Source organism: Elephantulus edwardii, unplaced genomic scaffold (assembly GCF_000299155.1).
Source record: "Elephantulus edwardii isolate Elephantulus edwardi_28Jun2011 unplaced genomic scaffold, EleEdw1.0 scaffold00003, whole genome shotgun sequence".
Lineage (NCBI taxonomy): Eukaryota > Metazoa > Chordata > Mammalia > Macroscelidea > Macroscelididae > Elephantulus > Elephantulus edwardii.
The window spans coordinates 41,407,086-41,423,875 of NW_006399753.1; the positions used below are offsets into that span (position 1 = coordinate 41,407,086).

The following is a 16,790-nucleotide window of genomic DNA, read 5'->3' on the forward strand; positions in this document are numbered from 1 at the left end:
GACACACTCAAGCCCATTGCTGCAGTCACTGAGTCAATCCTCCTGGTTGAGGGTTTCCCCTTTTTTGCTTATCCCCCAACCATGATGTCTCTCTCTCCAAGGAATAGCCTCTCCTAACAACATGTCTGAAGTGAGATGAATCTTTATCGTCTTTGCCTCCAAAGAGTACTCTGACTATACCTCCTCTAAGACATAGCTGTTTACTCTTCTGGCAGTCTATGGGATATGCAGGCCTCTTCTCCAATACCACAGCTCAAAGGCATCAGTTCTTCTTATCTCATCCTTATTCATTATCCAGCTCTCAGATGCATAGCAGGTGACTGAAAAGACTATGGCCTGAATCAGAAACACCTCAGTCTTCAAACTAACATCAGTGTTCTTCAATAATTTTTAAAATGTTTTTTATTTTAATTGAGATTTTAATGAAAGTTTAGAGAAAAGTTGGATTTTCATTCATGCTCCTAAGTAATTTTAAAGGGTTCCTAAAAAAAAAACGAAAGAAAGAAAAGAGAAGAAAGAGGTTCCTGACTGCAGACTTACCTAGTGCAATACATCTCCTGATCCTCTGACTTCTGGTACCAAAGGTGTTGATTGTGGATCTAAGTAAGATGAAGTCACTGACAACTTCAATTTTTTTGTCCGTCTAGGTTGATATTGATTATTGATCCAGTGGTGAAGAGTTTTGGGTTTTTTTATATTAAGATACAATCTATATTGACGGCTGTGTTCTTTGATCTTCTGCAACAAGTGCTTCAAGCCCTCATCACTTTCCACAGGCAAAGTTGTGTTACCTGCATAACACAGGTTATTGGTGAGTCTCCCTCCAATTCTGATACCACATTCTTCTTCATAGAATCCAGCTTCTTGACCAATTGAATAGGTAGAGGCAACTAAAATATAAATTGTCTTCATTTTAAACCACATAGTATTCCCTTGCTGTGTTTACACAACTTCTTGGTCCAGGTCTAAGTTCATATGAGCATACTTGTATGTCCTGGGATTCACATTCTTCTCAATGTCAGCTATAATGTGTTATGATCCACACAGTCAAATGCCTTTACGTCGTCAATAGTGCACTAAAAACCATTATCTTCTAAATAGCAAATTCTGTATAACCTTTCTAGAAAGCAATAGTTTAACAACAATGTAGAAGTACTTTTACTTTCTAACCTTTTATTGTAATTTCAGTGGAAGTTTAAAGAGCGAATTGCTTTTCCATTTAATTCATTTGCATCATTTGTCACGACACTGTTTACCATCCCTGTATTGTAACAACATTCTTCCCACTTCCTCTCTAATTCCTGTTTCTCTTTAACTTTCTTTCCTAGCCCTTCCTGCTTTCGGAACCATTTCTCTGAGCAAATTACTCTCCTTTTGATCTTGAATGATTGATGCACTAAGGAGTGCATTCCTCCCTGGTGTTATTGATCACTGTACAGGCTTACCTGTTGTTTGGATGAAAGTTGAGTCACTGGAGTAATCGACATTCCAGGCTTGAAGGGCGGCTAAGGGCCATCTTGTTGAGGTTCCATGAATCTCCACCAAACAAATGAGCTTGATCTTTTCATGATTTTTAGTTTTGTTCCACATTTTATCCCACTCTGTCATGGAACTTGTAAAGTGGTTTCTTGTAGAACAGTTAGCAATGGTAGCCAGGCATCACCTACTTCTGGTCTCAGAGTCATGTAAACTGATGTTCACATGGCTCCTCAGTCTTTCTTATTAAGTCTTTTATTTTCCACCTCTTCTTTGCTCTAGATGAGAAAAGACCAATACTTGCAGCATAGATGGCTACTCTTGAATTTTCGAGACCTCACTTGTTACTCTTCAAATTATTATGGTTGTATGAAGAACAATGTGAATGAAGGATAGTGTGAAACACAACATATACAGATTTTATATGCAAAATATGAAATTATTTTTTAAAAGTTTTATTATTGTAAGTGTTGTTGAGTCAGAAATGACTCCTAGCTGAAAACCAGTGAGTTTTCAGAGGCAGTAAATTGTGTGGAGATTGTCCATCTTCCTCGTGCAGAGATGCTGGTGGATTCAAACTGCATGCCAGCTCTCCGCACTCATCAAAGTAGGTTATAGAATATTCTTGGGGGACTGTGTCATACTTATTTACCTTAATGTGCTCATGACTATCGTCCTGAGGTTCCAGTCCTAGTGACTCATTTCTTCAAGGTGTTTGGTTATGGCTAAAATGTTTTAATGACTCTTAAAATTATTTACAAAGAGCAATACCATTTTGCCCAGAATGCCACAGTTTGGAACCTGTTCTAGGCAAATGATTGAGAATTTAATGAACTTATTTTCATGTTTCATAGATTTGGATTGTAACTCCAATTTAGCAGTTTTCAGGGGGAAAAGAAGTGTATACTAGTTAAAATATTAGGATTGTTGAAAACTGTCTTTTCGCTCTAATAGTCATAGCATGAGTCTTCTGTTTCTTCACATTCAGAGTCAACATATTCAACTGGCTCACTTTTGTCCATTTTTAGCTTTGCATGAAAAACCGTGTCTCTTTGCTTTTCATAAAATTTATTTATGACAGTGACCTCTCTCAAAATCTGTTGTTGTTGATGATGATAGGTGTCATCTGTTTGACTATAACTCATAGTGATCTTATGAACAACAGGCCTGAATCTAATCAAATCTTGCCCATCCTCATGGCCTCCAATATGCTTGAGCCTATTGTGACCATCACTGCGTCAATCCAGCTTGTTCAAAGTCCTTTTCTCTTTCTTTCACCCTCCATATTTGTCAGTCCTTTTCCAAAGACTGAATTGTCCCTCCTGACAACATATCTAAAGTGTGTGAGGTGAAATTTTATCCTTCTTATCTCTAAGAAGCACCCGGAGATTTGTTGTTGTTGTTGTTGTTATGTGCTGTCGAGTAGCTTGCAACTCATAGTGACCCTATGTACAACAGCCATAAACCCTGCTCAATCCTGTGCCAATTGCTCTGCCTCTGACACACTCATCCTGATTACCCCAATCACTGAATCAATCCACCTCATAGAGGGTCTTTCTCTCTTGCACTGTCCCTCCACCCTCCCAAGCATGATGTCCCTCTCCAAGGACCTGTCCCTTCTTACAACATGTCCAAAGTATGTCAGATGAAGCCCCAGAATCCTTGCCTCCAAAGAGCAGCCTGGTTTAACCCTCTTCGGGATGAATCTGTCTGTTTTCTTGGCAGTCCAGGGTACATTCAATACTTTTCTCCAGCACCACAGCTCAAAGGCATCAATTCTCCTTCTATCTTCCCCAGTCATTGTCCAACTCTCTGATGTATAACAAATGATTGCAAAGACCATACTTGTATCAGACACACCTTAGTCTCCAGAGTGACACCATTGCTCTTCAGTACCCTGGAGAGATCTCTAACAGCAGACTTTCCCATTGCAATATGTTTTTTGGTTTCCTGGCTATTCATGCCAAGAGTGTTGACTGTGGAGCCAAGCAGTCTTAAGTTGTTAACAATCTCAATCTCTTCACCATCTATCCTGATGCTGCCAATTGGTCCAGTGGTGAGAATCTTTGTCTTCTATGCCTCAGACCATACTGAAGGATGCAGTCCTTGACCCTCTGCAACAAGCATTTCAGGTCCTCCTCAGTTTCAGCAAGCAGGGTTGTGGCATCTGCATAACGCAGATTGTTAATAGATCTTCCACCATTCCTGACACCACACTTATTCTTATAGAGCGCAGCCTCTTGGATAATCTTTTCTGCATACAGGTTGAAAAGGTATGGAGATAGAACACATCCCTGGCATACACCTTTCCCAATTTTGAACTATGCAGTGTTTCCCTGCTCTGTTCTGATGACTACCTCTTGGTCCAAGTATAGGTTTCTCATTAGAATGATCAAGTGTTCTGGGATTCCCATTCTTCTCAGAGTCAGCCACAGTTTGTTATGATCCACACAGTCAAACACCTTTGCATAATCAATGAAACACAGACATACATTCTTCTGGTATTCCCTGCTTTCAGCTAAGACCATCTAACACCCAGCCTGGACTTCTGGCAGGTCTCCGCTGATGTGCTGTTCCAGTCGTTTTTTGGATAATATTCAGTAGAATCTTGCTTGCATATGAAATCAATGATATTGTTCTAGTTTCCACACTCTGTGTGTCACCCTTCTTTGGAATGGGAACAAATATAGATCTCTTCCAGTTGGCCAAGTGGGATTTGCAAAATAACTTTGAGCTGTGGTGCTGAAGAAGAGTGTTGAATATACCATGGACTGCTAGAAGAACAAACAGGTTTGTCCTGGAGAGGATGAAGCCAGACAACTCCTTGGAGTCAAGGATTCTGAAGCTTTCTCTGCCATACTTTGAGCATATTGCAAGGAGAGACCAGTCTTTGAAGAGGGACATCATGTTTGGGAGAGGGGAGGGACAGAGCAGGAGAGGAAGACCCTCAATGGGATGGATTAATTCTGTGATTAGGGTAGCAGGAGTAAGTGTGTCAGAGACGATGAGGTTGGCACAGGATAGAGAAGGGTTTGGTGCTCTTTTACTTAGGGTCACTATGAGTCACAAGCGATTTGATGGCACATAACAACAACAATATTAAAGCATATGGAGACTGTTCAATATAATCATTATTTCTATCTTGCTTTCCCTGAATTACATAAGATTAGAATTAAGTTCCTTTTGATAAAAGCATTTGATGACATAGTGGTAGTATCTGTAGTGTAAGAACTAGACCCACATCCCTCCCTGTCATTTAGAGTAAGACATTTGGATATTTCTAACAGCTCTAATTCCTATTACATGTGTGACAGATAATATTTTTGGAATATTATACTGCATGTATTTTAAACATTATGCCACTTTCTAATAGCCATTTTAAGGAACTATTAGGAATCCAAAATTACATTTCAACCTGCTATAGGGATGCTGTTGTGTATCATTGAGTCAAACTGATCGATAGCTGATTCTCAAGAGGGTTTTCAAAGACAGTAAATTGCTCAGGAGGAGACTTCTCATTCTTCTTCAGTGGAATAGCTGGTGGATTTGAACTGAGTACCTTTAGGTTTGCAGCACAGCTTCTTACCTCTAGGCCACCAGGGCAAAATGCTGATTACAATAGAACAATAACTTAGTTTCTCTAATTTGAAAACATTGCTGAAGTGAATGCCACTCCTGCTTCCAATGAAAAATTGCTAGAGGGGAAAAACAATAGGAGTGGAAACATATAGATGTAAAGAAACCTAACAGAAGCAACACAAAGTGACTTTCTTTGTATCTCAATTCAGATGACTAAAAAATCAGCATTCGTAAGATAATTGGAAATTGCTGATATTATGAAATTATTTTAGATGTGATCCTGGTATTATTGTTAAATGAAAACGTTGTTGTAGGCAATAGAACATTTACAGTCTGCTTACCTGGGTTGTTGTTGTTGTTGTTAGGTGCCGTTAAGTCAAGTATGACTCATAATGACCCTATGAACAAAAGAACTGAACCCAGTCCTGTCCTGTGATATCCTTACACTTCCTGACACAAAATTGCAGTAATCACCATGTCAATACACCTGGTTAGTTGAGTGTCTTCCTCTTCTTTGTCAACTCTTCACCCTTCCCAACATCATGTCTTTCTCCAAGGAATCATACCAATATGTCCAAAGTATGTGAGGCGAAGCTTCATCATTCTTGCCTCCAAAGAGCAATCTGGCTGCACCTTTTCCAAGACATATCTGTTTGTTCTCTTGGACATCCACGGGATGTTCAGTGCTCTTCTCCAACACCACAGCTTAAAGGCATAAATTATTTTTCTGTTATCCTTATTCATTGTCCAGATCTTGGATGCATAGCTAGTAATTGGAAAGAAAGATGATGGCCTGAATCAGACACACCTTAGTCCTCTAACGGACATCACTCCTTCTCAATAATTTGGAAAGGTCCCTAGCTGCAGATTTTCCCAATGTAATGTGTCTCCTTCTGTGACACAGATGTGTCAAATGCGTTAATGGTTGGCTACCCAATGCAGACTGAGATTGGGGTGGAGCTCCCCAATTGAACAAGCGTGGAAGGAGGAGTGGCGTCCACTTCCATAATAGCTTGCCTCTGGAAACCCTATGAACTTGGAGAGAGGATGAAAGGCACCCAAGTGTCAAGGACTCTCCTTCATAGGGTCGCTATGAGTTGCCTGGGACTCGACGGCACTTAACAAAAACAAAAACAATGTGTCTCCTTACTTCCTCACTGCTCATACTAAGTGTGTTAATCACACATCCAAACAAGATGAAGCTGTTGACAATTTCAATCTACTTTCTGTCCATCATGATTTTGCCTATTGGTCCAGTGGTAAGAATCTATTTTCTTGATATTGAGAGGCAGTCCATACTGACGGCTTCATTCCTTGATCTTCTGCAAGAAGTGCTTCAAGTCCTCCTCACTTTCAGCAAAGAAGGTTGTGTCATCTGCATAACACAGGTTATTGATGAGTCTTCCTCCAATCCTGATACCACACTCCTCTTCATAGAGACCAGCTTTTCGGATGATTGGCTCAGCATATAGATGGAAAAGGTATGGAAATGGAATACAACCCTGACACACTCTCTTCCCAATTTCAAACCATGTAGTGCTCCCCTGCGCCATTTGCCTCTTGATCCAGGTATAGGTTCCTCATGAGCACTATCAAGTGCTCTGGGATTCCCATTTTTCTTGATGTCAGTCACAACTTGTCATGATCCACACAATCAAATGTCTTTGTATAGTCAATAAAGCACAAATATACATTCTTCTAGTATTCCTTACTTTCAGCCATATCTATCTGACATCAGCAATGATATCCATGGTGCCATGGCCTCTTTTAAATCCCACTTAAACTTCTGGAAATTCCCTATCTATATACTTATTGCAGCCATTTTAAAATAACCTTCAACAATATTTTGTTTGCATGTGATATCAATGATACTGTCCCATAACATCCACATTCAATTGGATCACCCTTCTTGGGAATGGGAAAAAATATGGACCTCTTTAAATCCACTAGCCTGATGGCCATCCTCCAAATTTCCTGGCCTAGACTGGTGAGTGCATGCAAGGCTGCATCTGTTAATTGAAACAAGTCAATTGGTATGTCATTGATTCCTGGAGCCTTATTTTTTTTTATTTTTGCCAATGCCTTCAATGCAGCTTCAATTTCCTCTTTCATTACCATTGGCTTGTGTTCATATGGTACTTCCTGAAATTTTTCAGTATCAATCAATTCTTTCTGGTACGGTGACTCTGTATATTCCCTCCATCTTCTTTTGATTCTTTCTGGGTCATTCAATACATTGCTCTTATCATCTTTCAACATTGCAACACAAGGCTTAAATTTGGTTTTTAGTTCTTTCAGATTGAGAAATGTAGAGCGAGTTCTTCCCTCTTTATCCTCCAATTCCAGTTCATATTCTGGGATTTGCTTTAAAATACTAATGTAAAAATGGATAGGAAGTAGGTAAGGAAGGTCTAGGTCTGGCTACAGTCTCACATCTGGAGATAAGAAGATGGGTACAGAGCCCTGTTATACTACTTTGTCTTTCTTTTTTGTATATTAAAAATTCCTTCAAATTAGAAGTACTGAAATACTTAGCCTAATTGTCAAACCATGTAGGCATAACTCAGCACTTACCTCAGTGTTTTGTGTCATTTTATATTATTGAGCTCTCATGTCTTCTTGAGATACTGCCCCCCCTTTTTTTTCCTATTTCTGTGTCCTTGCATTCTTTTTTTAAATATTTTTTTATTGGGAAAAACATATTGGGGGTACAAGGAGGTGAGGGTTGGGGGCAGAAGGGTGAGGATGAGCTAGGATGCAGTTGCAGAGCTGCACAGTTTGGTCGGTGGGGGGAGCAGGTGAAGGAAATGATGAGGGTCCAGTGGGGACCAGATGCTACAGAGGAATGACAAGCATTTTCCAATAGTAATTAAACCAACTGTCTTATTGATTTGGGAATTGGAAGCCGACTCTCTGGCTTCTTCATGCTGAACAGGGGCGTAGATATAAAGGGGGGGGGAAGGGAGGACGCTTTATCACCTTACTGGTGGTCTTGGGTTACAGCTGCTTGCCTTCTTGTTCCTGAGGGCCACGACGGTTCGCCCTGAGCCAGGGGCCAAGCACAGCCCACCCCGGGCAGGGGGCCGAGGGCAGCCCGCCCCGGGCAGAGGGCCACAATGGCTCGTCCCGAGCAGGGGGCCGAGGGCAGCCCGCCCCAGGCAGAGGGCCGCGACGGCTCACCCCGGGCAGGGGGCCGAGGGCAGCCCACCATCCTTGCATTCTTAACTCTCTATCCAGTCTGACTCAGTCTCAGTTTTTTTGGCCACAATTCCCCTTACAAACCATTTAGTCATGAGTGTAGAATGAAGTGGGAGGTCCTTTCTTAGACTTATGAGGAGGCAGTCCAAACTAAAAGAAGAGCTTGTGAACGGTAAGACCCAAATCCCTATCCTCACCTCCCAGAACAACTACATAAGTCTAGTGCAAAAGGCAACTGTCAGTCTAGAGACTAAGGTGTGCTTGATGCAGGTCATGGTCTTAGCAATTACTTGCTATGCACCAGAGAGCTGCACCATGACTAAGGATAACAGAAAAACATTCAATACCTCTGAGTTGTGGTGCTGGAGAAGAGTCTTGAAAATACCATGGACCTCCAAGAAAACAAACATGTCTGTCTTGGAGAGGTGAAACCAAGTTTCTCCTTGGAGGCTAGGATTTTGAAGCTCTATCTCACACACTTTGAGCATGTGGCCAGAAGGGACTGGTCCTTGGAGAAGGACATCATGCATGCTAGGGACAGTGCAGGACAGGAAGACCCCAGATAAGATTAATTGATACAGTTACTGGGACAATGGGAGTAGGTGTATCAGTCAGTGAGCCCGGCTCAGTATAGGGCCAGCTTCAGAGCTGTTAAGCATAGGGTCGCTATGCGTGGCAGGCAACTCGATGGCTAGTAAAAACAGTAACATTGCAGAAATAAAATATGTCATCTTAGAAAACAATCAGGAAAGAATTTTACTTTAGATTATTTTATTTCTCACAGAATATTCCAGTAGCAACCAGCAATCCATATAAGAAAAATCTATATATGGTAGTATCACTTATGAACAACTGGAATTGTGCTAAAGGACTGTGAATGACCCCAACCATTTTCTGGACAAATTTAGGATTTTCCAAGAATTTGACATCTTTGCCACCAGGGGAATTCTGAAGTTTCTCTTATTTAAGATTTTAGTCGGAACTGGCCAGCGAATGGTGTGGGGAATTATCTCCAGCGAATCGGCTGGTGTGCAGGCATAAAAAAAAGGCCTGCTTTGTTTTGTTGCAGGATGCAACTTGGTATACTTTTGTTGAGCAGTTGATGGTGATGTATGTCTGTCCTGAAAGTGCCATTTTGAGCTTTCAAACTCATACATTTTCTTGTTTCTTAACCTTTTCTCTTTACTCATTGTGTAACTGTAATCGTCTTTCCAATGAACAATGTTCTTTCTCGGTGCACCAAATTCTGGCTTCTTTCTTCCTTTGCTTCCTGAACGCACGTGATGCTTGCCTTGATTTTCTGCAAGGTGCAATTGGATATTTGATTCTATTAAAGGAGCTAACGAGTGGCTTGTTTTGTTTCTTGTGGTCCATGAAAGTGTCTCTTCACCGAATGGTACAGATGCCACAGATTGAATTTTTGTAGTGTTTGGTGAATCATGCAAAAACCAACCAGAAGAATCCCTTTTGGAGGATGCGCTATAGTTTTTGTTCTTGTAAGGCTTATAGTGAGGTGATGGCACAGTTAAGATGTCTTTTCTACCTCTAATATCCTGGGAACCTGTATCAGCACCGTAAAATTGTTTCGAATCTGTTTTGTTGTTTTTCATCTGGCAGAGGGTTCCCAAAGGAATGCCTTCCTGTGGTTCAACTAAAAAACTTTCTGGCTCCAAACATAAATAAGGACTGGAATCAAAATATACATATTCCTTGCTTTCATATACTTTAAGAGATGGACATTTCTCAAATTTGGCTACGCTTTCCACATATGACTGAATCTCCGTACCACTTTCAGAAATGTGCACTGAACTTCCATCAGTTAAACTAATATATTCCTGAGTCATTAAGTCAAAGGATTTGTATTTATTTGCTTTTTCAAACGAAAAATTACATTCTTTATCTTTTTCTGGAGTCACATGAGATTTTGATTTAGAAGCAACACTTGGATCTTTTACCACTGGGCTGGTTAGATCAGAATCAGAAGTACCCATCTGGGTTGGCTCTGGGCATAAGGTGGTAAGTGATGAGCTTCTATGAGGACTTGGCTTTTTCAAAGAGATCTGATCTTCAAACTGTTCTGTATCAACAGGATGATCACAACTTTTCCCAACATCATCTACTTTTCCACACATTGTCCTTATGTTTAGTTCATGGTTGGATAAAGCTTTTCTCTTAGGGGGAATACTTTCTGCAGTGAGCCCGAGAAGGAAACAAAGGTATTTGTATTGCAAGTCAAGATCTATTTTATGAAGACATTTTTCCTCAAAAAATAACAAAATTTCATTTGATGATTTGATACCAGAATGAATACATTGTGATAAATGTTTTGCTTGGTCACGGCCATTGGCCACTGCAAAGGATTCTATTACAACTCTGGGGAAAGTTTGTATTTGAATCTCCCATGCTTTTGTAGAAAAATGTCTGAGAAATTTGGCTTTTTCTTCTTCTAAAAAGTTCTGAAGAATATGATGTGACAGCTTTGTATTATCAGCAGGAGTCTTTGAAGATTTCTCACTTAATAATACCTTATCAGTATTCTTTAACTTTAGTGTCTCCTCATTGCATCTTGGAACATTAACAGTCAATGTTTTCATACGATTGATAGGGGAATTTTTTTGTTTTAAATTAAGTTCTATTGTATCAATGCCTTCTAGAGATACAAAACACACTGTTTTAGGTTTTGTGTACATGCCCAAACTGCTGCCTTCTTCTGAAATAGATTGTTTTGAGTAAGTGTTGAAGTATTGGAAGGATTTATTTACAATTTCTGGTAGCAGACTCCTTTTTATTTCAAGTCCTTTTGACCCTACGTGATTAGTGAGTTTATTTTTTTCTTCAGAAGTAAAAGCTGAGAAGGGTTTTGACTGCAATTCGGGGTGTCTTTTTGGAAATGGTGACTTTAAGTCATCAGGTATATAGTCTCGCACTTTCTCCAGCTGATGAACAGAAATTTGGTCTTTGATCTTCATACAAGCAAATGCTTGTTTCTCTAAAGCTTTGCCTCCTTGGTTTCCACGTGGTTGATTCCTTTCAGCCATCACATTTTCTCCCTGGGTTACAAGAACATTTTCACTGTCTTCATAAACAGGAGGTGAACTTTCTGTGCCTGTACTTTCTGCCCATGTTTTTATATCATTACTTTTCATTTGGGATGGTATAGGCACGTGGGCATGCATACATACTGGAATAGTATCTGATAAAGCCTTTTGTTGCTCCACCTTTTGTGTCATAACCTGTACTGGTTCTTTTGGATCTGTTTGCTTGGGTGATGAAGTGCGCCTCTCGATATCAAATACATGCTTCCCACTTTGTGATTTTCCTATGTCTAGAGGTGAAGTATTCATACATGTGGTGCTATTTATGTGTGTATCCATGTATTCTTTTGGTTCTTGCAAGTCAGGTTCCTTTATAATTTTCAAAGCACCATGCACTGGAATAACCTGTTCTGGTTGCAGAGTGAAATTTGTTTTGCTTATTTCATCATATAGTTTTGGTTTTAAATCAGCACTAAGAAATGTCTTGTATGGCTCTTCAGCACCCGTAAATGGCTGGCACTGTCCTGGGATCTTTTTTGTAGAATTCTGTTCTCCTACTTTTGAAGTGCTTGAGGTGCCAATTTTACCAGCATTTGGTGATTTCTCCTGGGATTTAAAAAGATAGTGTCCTCGTACCCTTTTTAGGTTTTTTGCAGATTTTCCTGCCTCTTTAACGTGAGGTGGACTGGCCATAGAAATAGAGAGACTTCGGATGACAATTTCTAGGATATCTCTATACCACAAGGTCATTTGCTTTTGTTTGTCAAGGTTATACTCTAACTTCTTTCTATTCTTTGCAGCACTACGCCCTATGGTACTAAGCCTCTGTGAAACTGGGTGACACCGGGCATTTGTTCTTGAATAGTTGGGCTTCAGTCCTCTTGTCATATCTCTTATTGTTAATCTACCTTTATGACTTTCACATTTGGTAGAAAAAGGAACAAAGGAATCGCATGAATCCAGAACAGGTTTTTTAGAATCCTTCCGTGGCTCAGTGTTGTGCTTTGCGTTCCACGCTGTCAATTCCGTTTCATCTGTCTGCTTGATTGGCCGGTTGTCAACAAAACGAACGACTGCTTTAGTCTTCATTTGGGATCCTTCTGCCTTTAGAGATGGAGTATCCATATTTCCAGTATGACTTGTGCCCAGTTTCATTTTATCTTTCTGTAGATCCACAATGTTTCTGTTCTTGGGGACTTTTAGTGTTCCCTTTTTTGGATGTACCGTGTTGCTTCTATCTATGTTGACGGTTTCTTCTACCTGACTTACAGTACTCTTATTGTCCATTTCTAATATTTTCTGTTCCATATTTATAGTAGTGCTTGTGTCATTGCCACTTTCTCCCTCCATATCTCTAGAATGAAGTAAAAGATCCAAATGGGGAATAAGAGATTTCTGAAACAATTCCAGAATACATTTCACTAGCTCAGAAGCAAGCCATGCTGACTCCTCCCCAGCTGTTTCAGCAACCTGTGTGAGGTCCTGTGTATCTGGTAGTCTTAGTCCTCTGCGGGGAAGCACTGTTTTCCTCTCTAAATCTGTTTCCAACACTGTCTTTTGCTTTCCAATTTGAAGAGAAAATTTAAGAGAAATGATGGAGTTGGTCATGTTCTGGTGTTCACTCTTGGACTGCGGTACAGCTTGCTTTGTCATTTCTTCTTCTATATTCTGGGGAATAGTCATCTCTCTAACGTGCATTTTCTCAGATGACTCTGTTTTTGAGGATGCTGGAACGTGGGAAAACATTTTGCTTCTTTTATTGTTACTGTGCACATGCCATTTGGGCTTAAGAAATTTATAAGAATCTACAGATTCTGATGTTGCTTTTGAGAATATGTCTTGCTTTGAGGCAGACAATCCTTGTCCTTTTGAATATATAGGGGTGCTAGATATTTCCCTTGACAGTGGCCCCCAAACCTTTGGATGCATTTTATGGCTGAAGTTGTTCATTGTGTCAGTTCCTTCCTTCAGATTTCCAATTTTATTAGGACCTATTGTGGGACAGGAAAGATACGAAGAACGTGTCTCTGTTTTGTAATTTTGTGGCCGAGGCTTTTCCTCTGTATAGAGCCATCCTAGACTTTTCCTGCTTCTAATAGAACCTACTCCTGTGAAATACAGGCCCTTCTGAGAATTTGAGATGAACTGATTGAGATTTCCTTTTGATTTGACCCGGAGACACTCCTTGCTCTGCTGTACACCAATCAGAAAATTTAAGGTACACTGCTGCATGGGTTCTTCTTGTGGTGCCTGGTGATCTATTTTTTCCAAGCTGCTTTGACTATCACCATCAACTGGTTTTCTCTTTGCAAGCTTCTGGGTATCTGATGATTCCTGATGATTTTGCAGTGGAAGAGAGACTTCAGTAATTTTAGGTGTGTCGAAGGGCATTTTGCTTCCTGAATCCAGAGAAAGGGGTCTGGAAAGGAGTGTTTTTGTCAGAATGACACATTGTTCACCTTTACCTTTGTGCCCATTTCCTTCAGCTTGTCTAATATTTACCACTAATTCCCTTGTGTTAAGCATATGTAAAATTGGTGAAGTCTTTGGTGATTTGCAATGCATCTTCATCCCCATTTCTGTTGCTTTCAGCTTGTACGCTGCTTGCTGGGCTGTGTACTCTTTTTCCTTTTCTCTGGTACCATCAGTTGCTTGTATTTTTCCTCTTTTCTTTCCAGACGGTGATGCTGAAGGTATTAGTGGCAGTTGAAGGGATTTTCTAATTTCTAGCATTTCTTTATCTACTTGTGTACCTTTATCTACTTTTGAGTCAGGGGGAGAAGGCTCAGAAGTAGGCATTTTTCTTAAAACTATATGTGATGGTTTAGCTTGAGTCTCCTGTTTGTTTTTCCTTTGACTTCTAATGTTCAGATATAGTTCTGTTCTATGCAGCATATTTGAAGGAGGTGATTTCTGTGTCTTCCGTGTTATAGCAATGGGATGTTTTGTTTCTCTTACATCTACTGCTTCTTCTCTGTCCCTCTTCTCTTCCTGAGGCATATTTTGTGTTGCATTTTTAATATCTTTAGTGATATCACCATGGATTGATTTTGTATATCTTATTTCCCTCGTATTTGATATTGTATGCGAAACAGAGTCTGTGATTTTGAAAATTTCCTCATCCAATTGTATTTCTTTATCCAGTTTGATGGGAGGTCGAGATGGTAATGCAGCAGAAGGTTTAGTTAGAGCCACATCTGGCTCATCATTGCATTTCTGTGCCTTCTTTTCTTGATTTTTGGGAAGAATTACAATTCCTTCTGTATTTGGCTTGTATGACATGACACTATTTCTTTCTCCTGAAGCTTTCTTTGTACATGATGTCTGATTTTGAGCTCTATCCTTCCCAGGGTGGTGGTAAACTGATTTTGGAATAATGATTTTCACACTCTTTGATTGCCTTTTTCCAATTTCTTCTGTATTCAAAGTGTGATCTAAGATACTAGTTACTTCTTTCGATATCTGATTTTTAAATTTATCTGTAGAAGATTTAGAAGCTGGCTTTGCGCAAGTCTGGTATATGCTTTCTGTTTGCCTTTCCACCTTTCTTTCATAGAGCAAGCCAGTTCCCTCTACAGTTGAAGTACAATCCACCATGCAGAGAATTTCTTCCAATACATTCTTTACATATGGTATCTGATTTTGAAGTGTAGCTATCAATGAGTCAGAAGATGGCTTTGGGGAAAGTTGATGTATATTTTCTGATTGCTCTTCTTCCTTTTCAGCAACCAGGAAACCAATTTCTTCTGTATTTGAGATGTGATACACTCTACTATCTTCTGCCATTGAGTTTGTTATATATGGTGCTTTAATCTGATGGGTGTCCACTGAAGAGGGAGAAATAGGCATTGGATGTGGTCTGCAGGTACATTGTTGATAGTCTTCTCTTCTGTTATGCAAATTATTTCCTGCATTGCACAGAGGCTGAGCCACTGGAATAGCTGATATGCTTAGTGTTTGCCCTAACTTTGGACTCAAAACTTCTGAGCCCGTTTCTTTAGTTGGTACTTTTTCCTCTAGCTTTTTGAAACAAAACGTATCCAATTGGTCAGAGGAAACTGATTGCAGAGTACTGTCTCTGGGAAGGTTTGGTGACTTTGCCCCCAGTGTTTTTGAAAAGTTCCTTTTCTGGCTATTTGAGTTCAGGGAAATGTTGGTTAACTTGAATCTTTCTTTTTGCCTTGGATCTACATTTATGTTTCTGGAGATGCTAACATTCTCTCTCTCTTTTGCTTTTATTGCCTGTTTTAAACGATGGAGCTCCTGACTGGGAAAAGACACAGAGTTAAAACTCTTTTCAGGAAGGTGATCTGATTTCACCACTTCTTCCTGAACTACGGATATTTTTTGATGGACACCTACATTTGTATCCAAAAAGTACTGTCCTTTTGAACCAGGTAAACTGTCTGTGTCCTTTGATCCTTTATTTCCCAAGGGTTGGAAAATATCTCTTCTGTTAGTGTATACACGTTCTTCCTTAGTTACCTGTTCGATGTTTTCAAAAGGAAGAGGTTGCCAAGAGGGACAAGTAACAGCCTTTAGATTTGCTGCTGAAACACATTCTTTCTTGAACAATTCTTGCTCCTTGCAAGACTTATCTTGAGAAGTGTCCATCTCTGTGGAAGGCATATCCTGTTCTTTTGAATTTAAAAAGATAACACTTTTCTCTGCTCCTTCTCTTGCACGTGGTACCACATAGATTTGTTTGGCAATGTCTGCATCATTTTCCTTTACTTTTTGTTTGTTGAGGACATCAAGTTCTATATTTGGGTCATCAAAAAAAGCATAATTGCTTTCCCTTTTTTGTGAAGCTGGATTAGGATATCCCTTTCCTTCCAAATCTGCAGCTAATTTGACAGGGTTGGACCTCCTCTTCAGTTTGCTAATCATGAACCCATGTCTAAGTGGTGGGAGAATGTTCAGGAGAAGAGTTTGGTTTTTCCCTTTTTGCTTTCCGATATGCTGTTTTGCTTTTTTAATCATGTGTAATATGTCACTCTTATAAATTGGCTCTGAAGGTAGAATTTTTCTTTCAGCTAGTGAGCTCTTCTCTTTTAGTGGTGGAGTAAAGAGCATCAAGTTTTTCTTCTTACCATTTTCCCTTATCACTTTCTTCAGTTTCTTAATGTGTGAAGGAACATATTCAAAATCATAGGTCATTTTCAGAATGACATCTGCAGCATTTTCTCTCTGCTGGGACTCCTTCTGCTGTCTCTTCATGCTAAATCTCAACTCCTTTTTAGCACTTTGGATTCCAGACCCTGTAACATAAAGTAGCTGGAAAACAAGAGTTTTCTTTGCCTTCATTTTCACCTTTTTGGGATACATGGTACATTTCACTGTACCTAGTCTTTTATCTTCATGGCCAATAGCTTCAAGAGAAATAAGTCCATTTATAGAAACAGGATACAGGAACATCCCTGGACCCCATAAGCCATCTTGTCTCCTTTGTGGGGCCACAAGCCTGTTCAATTCCCTTCCATCTTTTTGCTTTAATGTGCC

The 16,790-nt window shown here is 39.9% G+C and overlaps 1 protein-coding gene across 1 annotated transcript in view; it reads right to left on the reverse strand.

Moving 5' to 3' along the window:
- Positions 1–9,116: 9,116 nt before the first annotated feature.
- Positions 9,117–16,790, reverse strand: part of LOC102856643 — a 51,947-nt gene continuing 44,273 nt past the window's right edge. Inside the window, exon 5 of the mRNA XM_006879490.1 lies at positions 9,117–16,660. Coding sequence (XP_006879552.1) covers positions 9,117–16,660 — 7,544 coding nt within the window. The remainder of the gene's footprint in view (positions 16,661–16,790) is intronic.